This window comes from Lactuca sativa, chromosome 8, assembly GCF_002870075.4.
Source record: "Lactuca sativa cultivar Salinas chromosome 8, Lsat_Salinas_v11, whole genome shotgun sequence".
Lineage (NCBI taxonomy): Eukaryota > Viridiplantae > Streptophyta > Magnoliopsida > Asterales > Asteraceae > Lactuca > Lactuca sativa.
Window position 1 is genome coordinate 187,319,686 of NC_056630.2, and position 22,355 is coordinate 187,342,040.

Genomic DNA, 22,355 nt, shown 5'->3' on the forward strand with positions numbered 1-22,355 from the left:
TAAATTGTAATTAATATGTTTCTTTATTCTCTATTTCAAAATTTTATTTTAGAACAAATAGCAATTTTGATGAACCCGTATAATATACAAGTCTTACACCTAGTTACTAATAAAGAATTATATACCCGTAAACGGACGTGTGTCCTTCACACCCAACAATTAGTTGTGTCCAAAATCTAATATGCATTCTGTACCATCAAATTTGCATTAGATCTCCTCTTTTGCATGTGTTTATCAGTTTATGCGAATTATATTAAATGTGACCGGTGACACAAACTAAAATAAAATGTTTTAATTAATTGTTTGTCATGAGTTTGTTGGCAAACTAGTAATTATACTCTGTCAAGATGAAACAAAGGACTATATATCCATATAGTATGATATTTGGTGACAACGTCTGAAACACTTGATGTTTTGTTCAAGAAACCTAGTCTCTTTTAGATATTTCAATAGTTATATCTATTTAGAAAGAACATATATAATTAATAGGGTTTTAACAACTCCCCAGAAATAAAGATCATTCTTGGCTCTTCAGCTTACGCTTTTTACAACTGCCAAAGCATTATGTCGACGACTGAGGATACGAATGAAATCCGGCAGCCGCCCATGCCTGAACTCACACCAGCGGAGTTCACCGGAAAAAGACAGCCACTCATTCCTACGGTATTTGCAATGATGATTTGGCTTGGCTCTATACATCTCAACACTTTCATCGTTCTTGCTTCTTTCTTCTTCCTTCCTCTTCACAAATTCTTTCTGTAAGTCACTAAGCAATATGAGTCTTCTCGAATTTGTTGTTTACAAACAAAAGTCACTATTATTCCAGTTATTTATTTTTTTGTCTTTTCATGTAAATTCTTTCTTTTCAGTGTTCTGGGAATGCTTGCGATCTTAATGGTAATCCCGATTAACGAGAGTAGCAGATGGGGCAGAGCTTTAGGCAGGTTAATCCATTAATATTATAATTTCGTAAACTTCAGTAGCATAAGATATTAAGATACGTTAAGATAAATGGGTGTCTCGATGTGATTTTGAAAGTGATTATCCGACTTGATAAGTACTTATTCTTTAAAAATCAGAATTATAATTATTTTTGTCAAACAGTGAAAACTGTTATGTTGTTATGTCACAATAATCACTAGATATTTTTGTGTCTCTTTGTCAATTTCAGGTATATATGCAAGCATGCAATGGGCTTTTTTCCAGTCACACTACATGTAGAGGATTATAAATCCTTCAACCCTGATCAAGCTTATGGTAAGTGAGCCCATTAATCCATTATGTTCTTGAATCTTGATCAATTTGGTACATTTGTGATTTGACGTAGTTTGAAACTTCTACAACAATATAAATTGGATAATTATTCGGTCGTTACTACTTTCGTTTCTTGAAATCGAATTTAGTTTGTTTTTCATATAGAAATAGAATGGATCATACCTTCTAAAATGTTATTCTTTTTCCTAGACTAATTTTCATTTTAAAGGGAGGGGTGTTTTTTGTTTTTTAAATAAAAATCTTAATGAAAGAAATTATACTATATATATATATATATATATATATATATATATATATATATATATATATATATATATATATATATATATATATATTCAATAATAGCAATGTTTAGAAAAGCTCCAAAACTTCAATTAAATTACTTTTTGTATTGAACAGCCAAAAGAGTGTTTTTAATGGATTTGGTATATATTTGTGATTAATTTACCTCTTAAATAATTATTTATTCAATTTTAATTCATTAAATTTATTTATTTTATATTATTTAGAAAATTTTAGACAAAACTGCAAGATTGGTCACCGCGGTATTCAAAAACCTTTGGATGAAGCTCAAAAAAAAACTTCCCTACTTATATAGAAGATCCAAAATCAAAGTTTTTCCTTGTTTTTAGGCCTTGATGCACTTGAAAGGTCAATTATACTATTTTTTCTATTTTCACTTGTTTATTTTAGTATTTAAATAATTAAAATAAAATCTCACCCTACCCCATCCCAACCCTCTCCACAGGTCCCTCTCTCTCGCTCTCACATATGCACACACAATCATGTATTTCTGGATAACAATTTTTATGTGTACGTTCATCCTAGTAAACCCATATTCTTTTCTCCATCGAATCTAAAATCAATGTTTGTGTGTTTATCCATATAAACCCTTTGTTGTGTGTGTGCTCATCCCTATAAACACATTGGCGGTAGAGTCCTCCAACCCACAATGAAGAAACCAAATTTACACCGGATTCAACCCAAAAATGAACACCTGATTGGTTTTTTTACTAGATTGGGAGGAAGATGTGAAAATTTTGGGGGTTGTTGAGGTTTTCACTTGGAAAGAAAAATAGTGGTGTGTGTGTAGCAAGAAACGGGACAAAAGAAGAAGAAGGTGAAGTTGGGTCTAAACCTAATTAGAAATATCACTAAGACAATGGAATAGTATGGGATCGAAGATGCAAGGAATTTTAGAGGTGGTGTTTTTGATCTCCTAGTGCAATTTCAGAGGTGGCTTAAAGTCGATTTATGTTTCAGAAAGAAGAAGATCAGATACATAGGAGAGAGAGTGAGAGAGAGAGCCCCGTTCTTTTATTTTTTTTTATTTTTGAATTAATAAAGCATAGAATAAATATAAAAAAATACATAAGAGAAATAAAAAAGGCATAGTAGTCTTTTCAACTTTGTGGACCAAAATCACATGACAATCTTGATTTTAGACCTTTTATGCAAGTTTGAAAATTTTTGGTCCATATCTAATTTTTTTTGAAGTTTTGTCAAAAAATTAGGACCACACAACCACTGCATGCCCCCCATCTCCTTACTTCCTATAATCCACCTTTTGCCTTCCCTTTTCCTTCCATGGTGACCACCACCATCTCTTTCTCATACATAAACATAAACATAAACATACATACATGTATGATGCATACATGTCAAGTTTATTAGAAAACTTATATGCATGAGAGAAATATAAAATAGAAAATTACTAATCTAGCCTAAAACACTAATTACCTATTTAAAAATAGCCAAAAAAACACATTAGCCAAAAGTAGCCTACTAAATAGTAGATTAGCCACGGTTAACTACGGTCAACGCAAGTTGACTACGGTCAATAGTAGAAAACTACTCTTTCGTGACAATGAGCTACTGTTTCCCGGCCCGTCTACTCTTTCACGGCCCATTGGTCCATAATATATAATGTATAATTTTTCAGATTAGGTCATTTTGAGTATTATTTTCTTGGTTTTACCTACTTTTTTCTCTCAATGGAGCACCCGAAGAACAACGAGGTACATCCACTTTTTATCAAAATTTTACCGTATTTTTGATTATGAGTAGTCTTTGTATATGGGGATAAATTTTTTTAAAACAAGAAAGCGAAAAAAATATTAAAACCGTAGGTTTCATACGAAACCTACGTTGTACAAGTGCACAATGCATAAATTGTGCAGTGTGGACTTGTACACCATAGGTTTCGTATGAAGCCACTACAAGAATAAAGACCTATAGGGACGACAAATGTCGTCCCTGTAGCATGCAAAGTCGTCTCTGTAGATGTCTGGGACGACATGACGTCGCCATAGTCCTTGTCGCTTTACCTCTGTCGCTTCAGCTTATTTTGTCGTCGCCGTAGCCCTCGTCGCAATAAGTACACTTAAAGAGACGACATGTAGTCCCCATAGGTACGTACACCTATAGCGACGATTTGTTGTCCCCATTGGTACACCTATAGCAACAACTTGTCGTCTTCATAGGTGTTGGACACAATTTATTTGTTTAACTTCCCAAAACTTTTACATAAAATAAGGCAAATAGTAAATTTAAATCTAAATCAATTCAAATATCATACAATCAAAAGCTTTACAATATCTTACACAATCAGTTTAAAAAACAAATAACCTAACTTGAAATTGTTTAGATGTCTCATACAACACAATCAATCTATTAGGTATTACCTAATCGAATTCATTAGAACTATTTTCCTAGTTGTCACTTTCACTTTTTTCACTTTCATTGAAACTAGGGGTGTGCAAAAAAACCGAAAAACCGAGCCGAACCGGCCAATCCGAAACCGAAAAAACCGAAACCGAAAAAAACCATAACCCAAAAAAACCGAAACCGAAAAAACCGGATATCAACGGGTCGGTTTTGGTTTTCATATTTAGGTATCCGCGGATACTCGAACCGAACCGTTTGATTATATATATATATATATATATATATATATATATATATATATATATATATATATATATATATATATATATATATATAATAAAAGGTATTATTTCATTATTATTGTTTTGATTGATCTACGAGTCCAATAACCTAAACAAAAATTCATATCGACAACTCCAATTTTGTTATTCTATGTTCATTTGATTTTCTTGTTATTTTTATTATTGTATTTATTATACAAATTATAATATATGATATTTGAACTTCATTATGTTTTTTGTAAACTCTTTGACTTACTAATTTTAAGAAAGAGATAACTAAAATACTCTTCTTTTGTGTAGCCGTATTTATAACTAAAAAATTATTTAAAAAATAGATTACAATTTTGTGTAGCTGGGACATGTTACCAAGTTTGGGCTTCTGATTATTATTTATCAAATCTATTTAAGATTCATACCTGAAGACAACTAAGTCAAACTCAGAAAAAATAGGAATAATCTAGCCACAATCATTACGAAATTGAGAGAGCTTACTGCAAGATTGAAGCAACAACTAGAAAATTTAAATTGGATGTAAATTTTAAAGGTAGATGGTTGCTGACTTACCGCAAAACAAATTTGGCGACACTGAATACACTTCATTGCACCACAATTAAGGCTGCAAATTCAACAGATCCATATAAGAAAAAAAGGTAACTAGAAATGCTAATCTATATATAGCTATTTACAATTTTACACGATGATGCCTTTGAAACTTTTAGGTAGGGGAAATTGTAATTACAGCTTTAGGTATTCCTTGGAAAAGAATTTCATATTTCAATGTTGTGTTATGTTGGTTGCTCTCTTTAAGTCATTCCAAATAATTAAAGTAACCTTAAAAGACAACCATATCTGCCACATATATCTTTGTCAAACGATCATCCACATACTATTTACAACCTATAACCTGCAATACAATGAATGATTGTGCCACCACCATATTACGAGCAAGACTAGTTAAGATGAAAACATGTCAAGGAAACAATGTACCTACATATGCTACAAGAAGAATTTGAATCGAAGATCAAATTCCAGATGCCTAAATGATCCACATGGTTCAATGTAAAATTAAAAATAAGTTGAGCACACAAAAAAGTAAGATAAGAATAAGAATGACAACATACTTATCTACCAGAGAGAAAGACATTGTCCAATATACATAATCAAAATCAACATTGCAACGATTTCCAACCAATTGATGTGCAGAAAACTGATAATCACAAACCTCATAATCTGACTTTAGCAATCATGGTCCACAAACCCTTAAAAAATCTCATCCTGAACATTAAATTGAAACTATATGTCATGTTTTAGTAAGTCACCAGCTAAAACAAATTGTTTCCTCTAATTTTTTAATCAAAATCACATGATAATACATACCTCCATAACTCCATTACCTCCAACAAACACTGGATTGGCTATTACTTTTAGAGAAAAGGCTTCTTGCAGCCATAGTGACGGAAACTAGCAATATAACAAGAGAACTTTTCTTGAAGTGGGTCTACAAAATTAGTAACCCTAAATTAACTAACACATCACAAAATCAGTAACTCAATAACAAAATTAGTGAGACATACCTAGAGAAAATGGGAGTTGATTAACAGAAAGAGTTTTCTAACTGTTTTGCAATCTCGGCAACTAATAGTTTTCATCCAAAGACCAATCAAGATTGAGTGCCATGGTTCTCTCATGACAAACATTTATTTAATTGCATTGCCCTAATTGGGTAAATTTTGAAAAGCGCAATTTCTTAAAAGGAAGTAATTGAAGTTTTAATGCTATAATATATAAATTAATGAATCGTATTTTCCTATTCTATTGCACTTAACCCCTCTATTTTTATTGTATTACCGTATGCTGTTGTTTTTAATATAACTTATATGCCTTGCTCCATGTAGTTTTTGGGTATGAGCCCCATTCCGTTTGGCCAATCGGAGTTGTCACACTGACAGATTTTACAGGTTTTATGCCTCTTTCCAAAGCAAAAGTCCTTGCAAGCACCGCTGTAAGATTTGCTACTCCATGCACATGCTTTAGGCCCATTTGTAACATAGGAAAATTAGAACATGTGTTTGTAGTGTGTTTAGTGTGCATTGGATTATACGCTAATGGGACAAAAAATCACAGCTTTAGCTTATCTCAGTTTGTGCAAAAGATATGAATATACTCATAATAAATAAGCCATAAAAAGCATTTATAATCATGTATAGTCTCATGTAACAACCACAACCTAAACTACCAAATGGGACAATGCCCAAACTTTCTTGGGCTATTTTCTATGATCAAGAATGAGTTCATGTTTCACTTTTTTTTTATTGAGACAACAAATTTGGAAAGTTTCTCTCATTAGCATCGGTTTGGGTCTTAGCATCTGTATAATAAACTGGGCCTAAGAGTTCCAAATATTATGATGTTGCTCTGCTATCACATCTTATATATTAGATATATATGGCGTCGTGGCATAGGTTTTCTGTACACCATTCATGAGGCATATATGGACATGGCTTGGGCTAACGGAAGCTTCAAGGACAAATTTCTCCTCTCTTTTAAAAGCTGGCTATAGTTGTGTAATAGTGCCAGGTGGCACCCAGGAGACATTTTACATGGAGCATGATTCCGAGGTTCAGAAATTCTTTTTTTTTTTTTTTTTTTCTTTTCGAAATAATCTCTCAAATTTTCCAATCGTCATCTGATCGTTTCTTTTCTAAATTTGATATAATATCATGCTTTTACGTATTTTCTTATGTGGTGGTTTCATTGAACTTTGAGAATGGTCTAACATAGTAATTTTGTATAGACTGTCTTTTTGAAAACAAGGAAAGGATTTGTACGACTTGCAATGGAGAATAATTGCCCCTTGGTTCCTGTTTTCGCTTTCGGTCAGGTATATATAATTCTTCTAATTCTGATGCTGCCCTATTACATTTCTTCCTATTACAACATTGTAATATTATGTAAAATCTACCAATTATACAACACCTTTCTTGTTATATTAGACCTATTCTTATATTCAATTGATGTTTGTATGCATTTTCGTTCTTGTTTAATTTGTTGACTCTATTGAACCAAATGTCATGCATGTTGCAGTCGTATGCTTACAAGTGGTGGAAGCCACGTGGGGAATTGTTCCTGAAATTCTCAAGGGCTATAAGGTTCACACCGGTCGTTTTCTGGGGTATCTTAGGGTGTGTTAAGTTCATATGATTTCATTATTTGTTAAGTTCAGAAACCACGTAATCGTCATAATTAATGGTTATTTTGTTTCAGGTCTCCTTTACCCTTCCGTCAACCGATACATGTGGTGGTTGGCAGACCTATACATTTCAAGAAAAACACTACACCTACCATGGAAGAGGTATTACATTCATTTACATGTTTCGAATGCTTTCTTTTTCATTGTTATGGGCATGTCTGCGTTTTTTTACACGTGATAAGGGTGGATTAAACAACCTTCCTAGGGCTATTTGGATGATGAGGATAAGAAAAACATTTATGCCTTTTGAACAACGAGAGGTTGATAGAGTGTCATTATCCCACCTTGCAATTTTTGTTCCATAAACATAGTCTTGTGTTGTTCTAATACAAACAAGACCTAGCTAGATGGTCAAGTTTGGGTATGGGCTTTATGAAGTTTTCCTTTTGAAAAGATACAACTAACTCATATTTCTTCATAAACCTTCATATGGAAATTAACTATACCATTAGTTCGTTCTTGATGATCACTAAAGATGAAAACTTGACAAATAAGAATAATTTTGTTTTCTTTTTCTTAATATCATGAAACATGGAGAAAAGTCAGACCATATGTGGGTTTCAATATGGAGAAAAGTCATAGTGGTTACATGTTCAAGCTATGGATCTCTAAGGTTGCTACATTTTTTCGTGTCTTGAATCTGATTATGAAAGGCTATTGCAGGTTTCAGAAGTACACATGCAGTATGTGGAAGCACTTAAAGATCTATTTGAGAGGCACAAAATGAGAGCCGGTTATCCTCATCTTAAGTTAAGAATTATCTGAACGCACATGAAAGTGACACGGGGTTTGCCATTGTTTTGAAAAGTTATAAGCAATATTGTGGTAAGAGTAGATTTGTGCATGTATCCTTATGTAGGTAATTAAAGACCATTTGTACTCAATATAACCATTTGTGTACGTGGTTATGTAGATACATCATGAGTAAAATTTCAATAGTTATGGTTAATGACTACTATTTTGTGTAAATGTTTGGTTTGACCGAGTTAGTCGTGATAGATCTCTATGCATAGTGTATCATCGGTGATAATTGTAGAACATGAAAAGTTTTGCGCAAATTATGTGATATTGATTTTTTTAAAATGCATTAAACAAACTATCAAGAAGCTAGAAAAAAAATACAAAACAACAAATTACAAACATTAAAGAGGAGATACACATGTCAAACCAATTAATAAAATTGAACGATCTATGTTTGATCTATTTGTATGCCACCAACCTAATATCATCGCCGCTTTTAAAAGAGAGAACCTCTTTGCATTGAACACCAAAACATTGTGAGCCTTCCAAATTATCTAAATCAAAGAATAAAATAAAGCTAATCTAAGATTTCCTCATTTCTTCCCTTGAAACGATGCTTTCAAAAAATAGAGCAACGAACAATATCCTTTTGGGAGTTAAATGCAATTCACCGCTCATGTCAATATGTCATAAACCAATTCCGAATGACAACTGATTGATGAAATTCACAGTTTTGGAAAGAATGTCATTTCTTTCTCTCTCGTTATATTTACAAAGTTATTCAAGTAGAATAACAAAGTTCTTGTGGTGTAGTGGTTATCACGTTAGCTTTACACGCTAAAGGTCTCCGGTTCGATCCCGGGCAGGAACATTTCACTTTTATTTTTACCGCTTACAGCTTCATCCTTTTTATCTTCAACATGGACAAAAAACTCTCTTGAAGTTGAAGCCAATCCAGTGATCCACAGTTCCACACAGAATATTAACGTTAGAAAGAATTGTAATAGAACTTCCTGATCATTTTTATCGTCAACAATGATAAAAACTATTTTTTAAAGCAATACACCCAACGTATTTATTTAAATTTCTTGTTTTATATAAGAAATGTAGACTATTAGTCTTTAAATTTATAAAATATTAGACAACTCATTAGAAAGAATTATAACAAGGATTTAATTACCAATATTAATAAAGTAATTAAACAAAAAGCTTCTTACATTTAAAGGAATAAGTTAGAAAGAATTATAAGAGAATTTATATACGTGCATTCTAAGTATATTTTTATGTTTTTACATCACCATGGAAAATAACAAACTCTATATTCTAAACAATTACAGGAAATACTTTGGACATATCAACATTTAAACCTCTTAGACTAGTGGGAAGGGGCGGACCCAAAAAATTTCCGAACCGGCGGCAAAAAAAAATTTATAAGTTTTTATGGGGGCAAAATTTTTTTAAAGAGTCAAAAATATATAATTTTGAATGATTAAAATATAATATTTTTTGAAAAAAAAAACTACTTTTTAATTAATTTTTTTTTTGTTGTGGGGGCAGCTGCCCCCATTGTAGGACCACCCTTGCTAGTGGGTGTGGTGTCATACTTGCTATAGTCCACGTAGACGACATGTCATTTTTGCTAAACTTGTCATTTGTTAGGCGTGAGTTGCCACATTTGTCGTGGTATATATATATATATATATATATATATATATATATATATATATATATATATATATATATATATATATATAATTAAGACAAAATTGCAAAAATGATCCCTTTTGTATGTATTTTTTTGGCGTTTCGTGTCTAAACCTCAACTTTTTTGGATTGATGGTCATTTTGGCCTAGTTTGTACGCAAAATTGGTCCCCCGACTTAATTGCCGTTAAGTTTTTGTTGTTAACCTCCTCATGTGCATCTCACATGAGGGTATATTTGTCTTTTCACTTCTAAAGGACCATTTTTGCACCTAAAAAAATATATTTTTTTAAAAAGTAATACTGAAACGACCCAAAAATACGGCCCGAAAATTTCATTTTTAATATAATCATAATCATAAAACGGAGTATATCATAATAAAACCATACGTTGCAAATCTCAAAACCATACTAAAATACAAATGAGAAAACGGTGTCATGACTGTATCAAAACATATATAAGATAACTGATCAACTCCTAGGATAAAAACTGTGGCTGTGGTGTGTGCGATGTCATCATCCCGAGCCCTTCCCTCTGCTTGCGGAAGTACCTGAAACCAAAACTGAAACTGTAAGCACGAAGCTTAGTGAGCTCCCCCAAACTACCACATACCACACAAACATACAAAGCACATACTGGGCCTTGCCCACTGCATCGGACCGAAGTCCGGCTAACCGGGGCCTTGCCCCCTACATCGGACCGGAGTCCGAAGCTGACTGGAACATCGGACCGAAGTCTGAAGCTGACTGGGATCTTTGTCCCCTACATCGAACTGAGTCCGAAGCTGACTAGGACATCGGACCGAAGTCCGAAGCTGACTGAGACATCGGACCGAAGTCCGAAGCTGACTGGGACCTACGTCCCCTACATCGGACCGGAGTCCGAAGCTGACTGAACATAGCATAACCATATCAACTGGCATAAACACATATCCTGTCTGAACCACGAAGGCATCAAACATACTAACTACTACATCGGATCGAGGTCCGAAGCTGAATGCTAGCTAAACGAGCCGGCATTGTGGCCTTAGACCCGTTACTACTGGAAGGAAACTCACCTCGTGAACTGGCTGCTGTGTGAATGGCTCTGGAAGCTAAATGTTGCTGCTCCGGTATCTCCCCGGCTACAAGGCCATAAACACACTCAATCAAATACTAAACACTGCACTGGGGTAAAATGACTCTTTTACCCTTGGTCAAAGTCAAATCTACCGGTCAAAGTCAACCCACAGTTGACCTGACTCGCCGAGTTGGGCCACCAACTCGCCGAGTCTCTAATCTCATTTCACAACCCCACTCGTGGCTACTCGTCGAGTATGGCATCGACTCGACGAGTACTCTCTCTATCCCAGAACTCAGACAATCTTTATCCGACTCGCCGAGTCATATGAACAACTCGACGAGTTGTTCTTGAGCTTAAGAAGATTGCCTTGGACTCGCCGAGTTGTATGAACAACTCGCCGAGTCCCTCCATTACTGAGTCTACTCTCCGACTCACTGAGTCCACTCTACTACTCACAGGCTTCCACTCGTCATCACTCAAAAGGGGAAAAACGGGGATTCGCGGCTCGACTCGCCGAGTCGTTCTTCCGACTCGCCGAGTCGCTTGCATGCAGCAACTCAAAACTCGATTCTGCTTGAATCCAGTGTATAAAACTAATAGATCTGGACTCCCTTAACTCGATTAGCACGTAAAGATTCTATCTTTACGCGCCCATATGCATCCATGAAGCTAAAATGGCTCAAAAAGCATAATAAAGGCTAGATCTAGGGTTTTCATGCAAGATAACTTCAAAAAGGCAATAGATCTGGGCTCTACAACTCCTAAATGAACAGATTTAAGGATATCTCGACATAATAGGGCATCCATACAATCATAAGGCTTGAGAGAAGCATCAAACTAGATCTAGAAGAGTTCTAATGGAGGTTAAAAGCATAAAACAGGAGGGAATCCGAAGAATACCTCAAAGAACTCTGATTTGCCCTTGGATCTTTGCTCTACACCTCTTCTCCTTGCTCCTTTCTTCTTCTCCTTCTTCAAGCCTTCAAAATTTAACACAAGAACACTTAGATCACTCAAGGATGGATTAGGGTTTTCTCACAGCTTTCTGAGGGTGAAGGAGGCGAGATTGGGGGCTATAAGGTGGATTAAATAGTGAGCAACTCGGGGATTTAGGGTTTCTCCCAGGCAGGCAGACTCGCCGAGTCCCGAATATGGACTCGCCGAGTCGCCGACTAACACGTGCTCGAAATCCCGTCCCTACTCGGCGAATCAGGCTATGAACTCGCCGAGTCCCTCTTGCAAACTTCTAATTAAATACTATGGAATCATCATACCGGGGACGGGTCGTTATAATTCTCCCCCACTTGGCTCAGACTTTGTCCTCGAAGTCTGCTACGGATGAATCTGCAAATATCTCCGGATAGTGCTCTCTCATCTCCTCCTCAGCCTCCCACGTCCACTCAGACCCCTTCCGGTGCTGCCACTGCACTTTCACTAACTGAATTTCCTTGTTCCTCGAGGTCTTTGTCTTCCGGTCCAGAATCGCGACCGGTCTCCCAATATAATTCAGGCTGCTATCAACCTGAATATCCTCTAGGGGAACGACTGCTGACTCATCCACCAAACACTTCCTCAACTGAGATACATGGAAATTGTTGTGGATCTGACTAAGCTCCTCAGGAAGATCCAACCGATAAGCAACCCGACCCACCCGGGCCAAAACCCTGAAAGGACCAATAAACCTGGGACCCAACTTGCCCCTCTTCCGGAACCTGATAACACCCTTCCAAGGTGAGACCTTTAGAAGGACCATATCACCCACCCGGAACTCTAAGTCTGAACGCCTCCTATCGGCATAACTCTTCTGCCGACTCTGCGCAGTCTGCAGTCTACTACGGACCTGCTGGATCAACTCGGTCGTCTTGAGCACCACCTCTGTGCTTCCAATTACTCGCTGACCTACCTCGCCCCAACAAATCGGGGTCCTGCACTTCCTCCCATAAATCATCTCAAAGGGAGGTCGATCAATGCTCGCATGATAACTGTTGTTATACGAAAATTCCGCTAACGGAAGGTACGTATCCCAACTGCCACCGAAGTCTAGAACACATGCCCTGAGCATGTCCTCGAGAGTCTGAATCGTCCTCTCACTCTGCCCGTCTGTCTGAGGGTGGAAAGCGGTGCTGAAATGAAGACGAGTACCCATCTCGTCGTGAAACCGCTTCCAGAATCTGGATGTAAAACGGACATCTCGGTCTGACACCACCGATACCGGCACTCCATGACATGCCACGATCTCGCGCACATAGATATCGGCTAACTTTTCTGCCGATATACTCTCCTGGATCGGGATAAAATGAGCACTCTTCGTCAACCGATCCACTACTACCCATATCGAATCCACTCCTCGTGCGGTCCTGGGAAGCTTGGTGACAAAATCCATGGTGATGTCCTCCCATTTCCACACGGGAATGTCTAACGGCTGCATCTTGCCGTGAGGCCTCTGGTGCTCCGCCTTGACCTTCTTGCAGGTCAGGCACCTCTCAACATACCAAGCGACATCCCGCTTCATGCAGGGCCACCAATAATCGGGTCGAAGATCTCTATACATCTTCGTCGCCCCTGGGTGGATAGAAAATCGAGACTTATGAGCCTCATCCATCAACACCTGTCGTACTCCTCCCCAGTACGGTACCCACACTCTCCCATGAAGTGTCAGCAATCCCCGACTGTCATAATCAAACGAAGATGCTCGGCCCACTATCCTCTCACAATTCTGCCTCTCCTCCTTGAGGCCCTCGACCTGAGCCTCCCTGATCCGTTCCAATAACGGAGTAATCACTGTCATCCTCAAACACAAATCTCTGATAGGGGTTGCCGACACTTTGCGGCTTAGGTCATCGGCCACCACGTTGGCCTTCCCTGGATGATAAAGGATCTCACAATCATAATCCTTTAGCACATCTAACCACCTCCTCTGCCTCATGTTCAGACTCGGCTGATCCATAAGGTACCTCAAACTCTTGTGATCCTTGTAGATAGTACAACGGACCCCATAAATATAATGCCTCCAAATTTTGAGGGCAAACACAACCGCCCCCAGCTCTAAATCATGTGTAGGATAGTTAGCTTCGTGAGGCTTCAACTGTCTCGAGGCGTAAGCTATCACATGACCTCGCTGCATCAACACTGCTCCCATACCTGTGATTGAGGCATCACAGTAGACTACGAAGTCCTCTACTCCCTCTGGCAAGGTAAGGATCGGAGCCTCGCACAACCTCTGTCTGAGGGTCTCGAACGCTGCCTGCTGCTCAGCCCCCCAACGAAATACCACCGACTTCTTGGTCAGTCGGGTGAGCGGCACTGCTATCTTGGAGAAATCCTGAATGAATCTCCGGTAATACCCTGCCAACCCTAGGAAGCTCCGAATCTCAGATGGAGACTTCGGGACCTCCCACTGCATCACGGCCTCTATCTTGGCCGGATCCACCAGAATACCCTTCTGGTTGACGAGGTGACCAAGGAACTGCACCTCGCGCAACCAGAACTCACACTTGGAGAAATTTGCGAAAAGTCTCTCCCTCCTCAAAACTTCCAGCACCTCCCTCAGGTGCTCCTCGTGCTGCTCCTGCGTCTTGGAATATACCAAGATATCATCTATAAATACTATCACTAACCGATCCAGCATCGGCCTGCACACGCGGTTCATGAGATCCATGAACGCAGCTGGGGCATTGGTGAGCCCAAATGGCATCACCACAAACTCATAATGACCATACATGGTCCTAAAAGCAGTCTTCTGCACATCCTCATCCCTAACCCGCATCTGATGATACCCGGAGTGTAGATCGATCTTGGAGAACCAAGACGCTCCCTGAAGCTGTTCAAACAAATCATCTATCCTCGAAAGTGGGTAACGGTTCTTCACCGTCACCTTATTCAACTCCCGATAATCTATACACATACGATGCGACCCATCCTTCTTCCTAACAAACAGGATAGGCGCTCCCCAAGGCGAACTGCTCGGCCGGATGAAACCCTTGTCTAGCAGCTCCTGCAGCTGCGTAGACAACTCCTACATCTCAGGGGGAGCTAGACGATACAGTGCCTTGGCTATCGGAGCCGCACCAGGAATCAGGTCGATCCCAAACTCAACCTGCCTCTCAGGAGGTATCCCCGGTAAATCCTCGGGAAATACATCCGGGAAGTCTCGCACTATCGGAACATCATCAACTGTCGTCTTGCCCTTCTCTCGGGCATCCAAGACATAAGCTACATAACCAGCGCAACCCTGCTGGAAGTAGCGCCTCGCCCTTGCGGCGGAACAAAAGGTCGGTCCGCGCTGGGGCCTCTCGCCGTGAATCACTAACTCTCCCCCACTGGGAGTGCGGACCCTCACTAGCTGAAGCTCACAATCAATAACCGCCCCATTGGGGCTTAGCCAATCCATGCCCACAATAACCTTATTCCCTCGCAGGGGAATAGGAACTAGGTCCACTGAGAACTGCTCATCAAACAACTTAAGGGAACACCCTCTATGCACTCTGCCGACCCTCACGGTCCTGTCATCTGCTATCTCAACCTCTAAGGGACAATCCAGCTCCCCTGGAGCTCTGCTAAATCTCTTGCTAAGCGCAAGCGATACGAATGATCGGGTAGCCCCCGAATCGAATAATACCATAGCAGAAATGCCGTTCACAGAGAACGACCCTATATAAAACATACAATCATAAGCAATAATCAATCAATAAAATAAAGAGATGAAGGGAAGATACATACCCGTCACCACATCAGGAGTCGCTCGCGCCTCCTCTGCTGTCATCTGAAACGCTCTACTCTTCGCCACTGGCGCCTCAGCTCGGCCCTGCCGGCCATCTGTAATCCTCAAAGTAGCAGGGGCAGGTGCAACCACCTTCCCTACTGCAGCTAAACTCGTACACTGGGACTTTTTGTGTCCCCTCTGATTGCACTGAAAGCAAATCAGATCTGATGCTGCAACAACAGTAGCAGGGGCCGTACAATCCCTGCTCAAATGCCCAGTCCGACCGCACTTGAAGCAGACGAAACTCCCTGCCTTGCACACCCCATCGTGCATCTTCCCACACCTGCCACATCGACTGTGGCTCGGCTGGGACCTGGACCTGTGATCAGAAACCTTGGGCTTTTTGCCCGAACTGCCTGAACCCGAAACCGCCTCCGGTTTCCTCTTCTTCTCCATCTCGAGATCAATCTCCCTCTCTCAAGCCCTAGCAATCATGTCGTCCAGCGTTTTACAGCTGGACCGGCTCACAAACTAGCGGATATCGCTCCGCAACATCTCATGATAACGGGCCTTCTTCATCTCCTCATCGGCTGCATACTGAGGAACAAGAAGAGCCCTCTCCCTGAACTTGGCGGTGATCTCCGCCACGGTCTCTGTAGTCTGGGTGAGGTCCTGAAACTCTCTGGCTAACTGTTGCACCTCAATAACTGGTGCAAACTCAGCCCTGAACCTGGTAGAGAAATCTGCCCAGGTCATGGCATCCAATGCTGCATCATCTCCCATAGTATGTCCGACCTCCTCCCACCAATCCCGTGCCCTGTCCTTCAGAAGACAGGACGCCAATCTGACCTTGTCCCCCTCGGGACACCTGCTAGTGCGGAATGCGTTGGCCACATCCGCCAACCATCTAGTACTCGCTATAGGGTCCTGTGCCCCATGATAGTCTGGAGCTCCACATGCCCTGAACTCCCTGAAAGTAAGTGTGCGCGACCCCATCATGGCCGCCACCTCGGCACGGAAGGTGCCTAATCTCTCATCCATCAGCTCTAGGATCCCCTCCTTGATCGAACCGAAGATCACAGGAGTCTGCTCTAAAATGATACGAGTAATCTCTGAAGAAAGAAACTCTCTGGTCTGCTCATCCATGTGCTCGTTTCCCGAGCCTAATCCTGATCCCTCCCCGGCACCTCCACTGCCGGCTGCTGTCCTCGGACGTAAAACCACCATACTGAAACACATCATAGCAATATCAGAAAACTGAATTATCTCAAGGGATCATTGATACTACTACTAGCTTCCTGGTCTTGTCTCGGCCTTCCTTGATTCGAGTACGGATCCTCTGCTTTCAGTAGTACGGGCCCATACTACCTTCCACATCTATCCGTACTTTCCTCAAGAACCGCCTTGACTCCACCAAGTCACTTCTACTACTACTGATCTCTGCTACTCTCATCCTAGGCTTGCCCTAGGGAAATTGCTGACTCCACTCACACCAGTCCTCAGCTATCGAAGGCCTCCTTGTAATGCTGATTAGCCACCAGCTGAATACCATCACATATAATGAGGCTCAGATAATCCTTCGAGTAAAAGACTCGTCCCTACAACGGTTGGACTCAGACATGAGCTGCGCAATAGGGCCAAATCCAGCACTCTGAGATTATTCAACCCTGATCACATGTGATGTGGCGTATTCACCTAATGGCTAACTCCCACCACTCAGAGTCCCACAAAGCACAAAGCAAGCAGCATTCGGATAAGGGAAACATACTCAAGCAAAACTATTCTCATAACGAGAAGCTACTCTAGCATACAATGCTAAGCTCGCGCTACCAGGCATAACCTAAACAGGCTATCCTACTGCTGTTTACTCAATACTAGCATGCAATTCTCATAAAGCTGTAACACATAAAGCAGGCACATAAGGCATCCTCCTAGATCCTTAGTCCTATACTAGCATGCTGTTCTACTGAAGCTGAAACAATTAATCATAATAATAAAACTTGTATTGGTAATTTGGGAGTACTTACTTGAGCTCGGTTGATCGCATGCACCACACCCTTATCTTGTTTAAAAAAATTCTTTTCTTTCTAAGTGCTTTTCAAAATCTCATTCGAAAACATTTTTCTTTTTGAAAATCTTTTTATCTTTCCCTTAGTTTGAGTTCAGATGCACCTGGAGGTGTATCCGAATCCCTCAAACCAGGGCTCTGATACCAACTTGAAATGACCCAAAAATACGGCCCGAAAATTTCATTTTTAATATAACCATAATCATAAAACGGAGTATATCATAATAAAACCATGCGTTGCAAATCTCAAAACCATACTAAAATACAAATGAGAAAACGGTGTCATGACTGTATCAAAACATATATAAGATAACTAATCAACTCCCAGGATAAAAACTGTGGCTGTGGTGTGTGCGATGTCATCATCCCGAGCCCTTCCCTCTGCTTGCGGAAGTACCTGAAACCAAAACTGAAACTGTAAGCACGAAGCTTAGTGAGCTCCCCCAAACTACCACATACCACACAAACATACAAAGCACATACTGGGCATTGCCCACTGCATCGGACCGAAGTCCGGCTAACCGGGGCCTTGCCCCCTACATCGGACCGGAGTCCGAAGCTGACTAGGACATCGGACCGAAGTCCGAAGCTGACTGAGACATCGGACCGAAGTCCGAAGCTGACTGGGACCTACGTCCCCTACATCGGACCGGAGTCCGAAGCTGACTGAACATAGCATAACCATATCAACTGGCATAAACACATATCCTGTCTGAACCACGAAGGCATCAAACATACTAACTACTACATCAGATCGGGGTTCGAAGCTGACTGCTAGCTAAACGGGCCGACATTGTGGCCTTAGACCCGTTACTACTGGAAGGAAACTCACCTCGTGAACTGGCTGCTGTGTGAATGGCTCTAGAAGCTAACTGCTGCTGCTCTGGTATCTCCCCGGCTACAAGGCCATAAACACACTCAATCAAATACTAAACACTGCATTGGGGTAAAATGACTCTTTTACCCTTGGTCAAAGTCAACCCACAGTTGACCTGACTCGCCGAGTTGGGCCACCAACTCGCCGAGTCTCTAATCTCATTTCACAACCCCACTCGTGGCTACTCGTCGAGTATGGCATCGACTCGACGAGTACTCTCTCTATCCCAGAACTCAGACAATCTTCATCCGACTCGCCGAGTCATATGAACAACTCGACGAGTTGTTCTTGAGCTTAAGAAGATTGCCTTGGACTCGCCGAGTTGTATGACCAACTCGCCGATTCCCTCCATTACTGAGTCTACTCTCCGACTCACTGAGTCCACTCTACTACTCACAGGCTTCCACTCGTCATCACTCAAAAGGGGAAAAACGGGGACTCGCGACTCAACTCGCCGAGTCGTTCTTCTGACTCGCCGAGTCGCTTGCATGCAGCAACTCAAAACTCGATTATGCTTGAATCCAGTGTATAAAACTAATAGATCTGGACTCCCTTAACTCGATTAGCACGTAAAGATTCTATCTTTACGCGCCCATATGCATCCATGAAGCTAAAATGGCTCAAAAAGCATAATAAAGGCTAGATCTAGGGTTTTCATGCAAGATAACTTCAAAAAGGCAATAGATCTGGGCTCTACAACTCCTAAATGAACAGATCTAAGGATACTCGACATAATAGGGCATCCATACAATCATAAGGCTTGAGAGAAGCATCAAACTAGATCTAGAAGAGTTCTAATGGAGGTTAAAAGCATAAAACAGGAGGGAATCCGAAGAATACCTCAAAGAACTCTGATTTGCCCTTGGATCTTTGCTCTACACCTCTTCTCCTTGCTCCTTTCTTCTTCTCCTTCTTCAAGCCTTCAAAATTTAACACAAGAACACTTAGATCACTCAAGGATGTATTAGGGTTTTCTCACAGCTTTCTGAGGGTGAAGGAGGCGAGATTGGGGGCTATAACGTGGATTAAATAGTGAGCAACCCGGGGATTTAGGGTTTCTCCCAGGCAGGCAAACTCGCCGAGTCCCGAATATGGACTCGTCGAGTCGCCGACTAACACGTGCTCGAAATCCCGTCCCTACTCGGCGAGTCAGGCTATGAACTCGCCGAGTCCCTCTTGCAAACTTCTAATTAAATACTATGGAATCATCATACCGGGGACGGGTCGTTACAAATACAATAATGAAAAAATAAAAGATCTCTCTCTCTCTCTCTCAAAAAAAGCACACAGACCCAGATGACGTTATGATGTTATCCCTCTGCATCATATACAAATCAGTTTTCACATTCATATACAAGTAGATGTAATATGTTCCTGTTTACATAAAACGTCTGCATAAAGATTTCTTAGCTGCCTAAGTTCAAAACTAAACACCATGCCCACTATCAACTTCACTTTGAAGTATCTACTAGAAGACCATGTGCAATCCAATTTCAATCACGAAGCAAAACTTATCTCAATAACCTTGCTCATGAGTTGAGCTATCAACCAATGCCTGCATATGCCTCCAACTTATCTCCTCTCTTGTCTCCCCATTTGTAGCCTTCCAAGCTCTAAAAACGATGTCAACATATGCCTCCAACATTGACTTCCTCCATAAAGGAATTTGAGACCTAATCATTGCTGGTGATTCCTTCACAAGTTGTCTAGATAACCTAAATAAGAATGTTAAAAATCCTATTTCTTGACCCATTTTCAAATACAATGGGGATATTAAGCATCTGATGAGCATTAATTTCAAGTCGTATATACTCTCATCCTCAAAATCGAACAACATAAATGCTTCACGAAGAGCAAACACTCTATGAACATTCACTTTGTTCTTCAAAGCAGAGAAAAAGGCGACCGAATTAGAACTTTATCAAGGATCGAACCCTCGATTTGGAAGAATCAAAATAAATCAATAGAATGAGAACAAATTGACAATCAATCGATATCAATCAGCAAAGTAGAAATCAATTTTGATTTTGTGAAATTAACCCAATCGATAACCAACATCTTGCTGTTAAAATAAAGAACCCACATGAGGAAGACGACGACGCGGAGGATGAATCCGACAACATCGACGTGGTGGAATGACGAACGAAGTGCTTAAGCGGGGGAAGAGGTGGCTGAAGAATGTGATGTGGTTTGAGCTAGCTGAAGTGGTGAAGAAATAAAGCTGGAGCAGCACCTGGTGAGATCGATTCCCAATTGTGGGGAAGGTTGTGGAAAGAGAGAAAGAGAGATCTTTTATTTTTTCAATATTAAAATAAATAAAAGGGTATTACTTTTTAAAGGTGCAAAAATGGTCCTTTAGAAGTAAAAAGACAAATATACCCTAATGTGAGATGCACATGAAGAGGTTAACAGCAAAAAGTTAACGGCAGTTAAGTCGGGGACAATTTTGCGTACAAACTAGGCCAAAAGGACCATGAATCCAAAAAAGTAGAGGTTTGGACTGAAACCCCAAAAAAATGCATACCACAGGGACCAATTTTGCAATTTTGTCTTTAATTAATTTAGAAAATAAATATTGCAAACATATTTTCTTAAAACTTAAATTCCATTAAAACAAACATAGAAATTCAAAAAAAAATCTCACTGGAAATTAAAAAAAAAACATCACGCTAAAATTACAAAAAAACATAAATATTAAAAATATCACAAGAATACTATAAATTTAGAAACAGCACACTAGAAATTCAAACATCACGCCATTTGGGGCTCTGCCTCACAATTTGCCAAAACTCAACAAGCTTGAAATCTTTGCAAGTTTCAACATGGTAAGCCTCAAGAGCATTCTGAAGCAAAATATTTTCGTTTTCACCATTTTCGGCATCATGCATCACTCTACGAAACACAATAGTAAACCGAGTTGCGAGTGTGTGTGCGTTTCTCCATTTGGCGTAGAGTATATATTTTCTTTGTGGTTGAAGGGCTTGACGGTTGTATATTTCGGCGACTCTACTCCAAAAAATAGTCGAAGGGTAGTCACTATGGTGTGGATCTTCTGCTACATCAATCCATGAACGAGCAAGTAAGATCTCTTCTTCGGTCGACCAAACAATAATCATTTTTTGTGATGTGGTGTAGAAAAGAATGGAAAAATAAGAATGTTAAAATAGTAGAATTAAGGAGATTTGAATAGGGTGAAGACATTTATAATTGAAGATTAAGGGTTTAAAATTTGAAATTTTGGAAAAAAAAACGGTTATATTTTTGAAATTAAGTATTTTTTGGAAAGAAGGTAATTTTTAGAAAAAAATGTTGAAATAATAAATGGGTTAAAAAAAACTCTCTCACATTTGTTCGTCCATCCGAGTTCCGAGACGAGCTCGGCATGTCGAAGGCTCGGCCCGATGTTCGCCGAAGTAACCAAACGGAAACCGAATGACACACCCACCAGTTTTATATTGAACTTATGATATCCATATTTATATTTCATATTTATTGTCATGCTTGGTTTAAGGCAAACAACTAGTTGTATGTAGATTAGACATAAGGGCCAAAAATTATTCATACATGTTTATTAAGGTAAATTACATAAAAGATATAATGTTTTTATATATAATATTCGATTTCAACATTGTTTTTTTCATTGCGCTTAAGATAATGTATTTTTCAATTTTTACAATCTTGACCTTCTTCCCATTACCTGGTTGTCATGCTAACGGAGAATGATACGTG

At 39.7% G+C, this 22,355-nt stretch overlaps 1 protein-coding gene and 1 non-coding gene across 2 annotated transcripts; both read left to right on the forward strand.

The window, feature by feature from the left end:
• The first annotated feature begins 341 nt into the window (after window positions 1-341).
• On the forward strand, window positions 342-8,442 carry LOC111892434 (diacylglycerol O-acyltransferase 2D). Its single transcript, XM_023888475.3, has 9 exons — window positions 342-758; window positions 870-944; window positions 1,172-1,257; window positions 6,119-6,225; window positions 6,686-6,841; window positions 7,018-7,104; window positions 7,308-7,405; window positions 7,488-7,575; window positions 8,137-8,442. The coding sequence occupies exons 1-9, from the start codon at window positions 565-567 to the stop codon at window positions 8,236-8,238; spliced, it is 993 nt and encodes a 330-aa protein (XP_023744243.1). The 5' UTR covers window positions 342-564; the 3' UTR covers window positions 8,239-8,442.
• A 570-nt stretch (window positions 8,443-9,012) lies between these two features.
• Window positions 9,013-9,085, forward strand: TRNAV-UAC (transfer RNA valine (anticodon UAC)). The gene has a single exon. It is a non-coding gene; the product is annotated as a tRNA-Val (tRNA).
• Window positions 9,086-22,355: the final 13,270 nt, after the last annotated feature.

What these genes read in the sequence shown, in the direction of transcription:
- LOC111892434 (XM_023888475.3), top strand. Translation starts at nt 565, where the DNA reads ATGTCGACGACTGAGGATACGAATGAAATCCGGCAGCCGCCCATGCCT. An exon ending in TGGGGCAGAGCTTTAGGCAG is followed by an intron (nt 945 to 1,171) that starts GTTAATCCATTA and finishes TGTCAATTTCAG; the next exon opens with GTATATATGCAAGCATGCAA. An exon ending in CTGTTTTCGCTTTCGGTCAG is followed by an intron (nt 7,105 to 7,307) that starts GTATATATAATT and finishes TGCATGTTGCAG; the next exon opens with TCGTATGCTTACAAGTGGTG.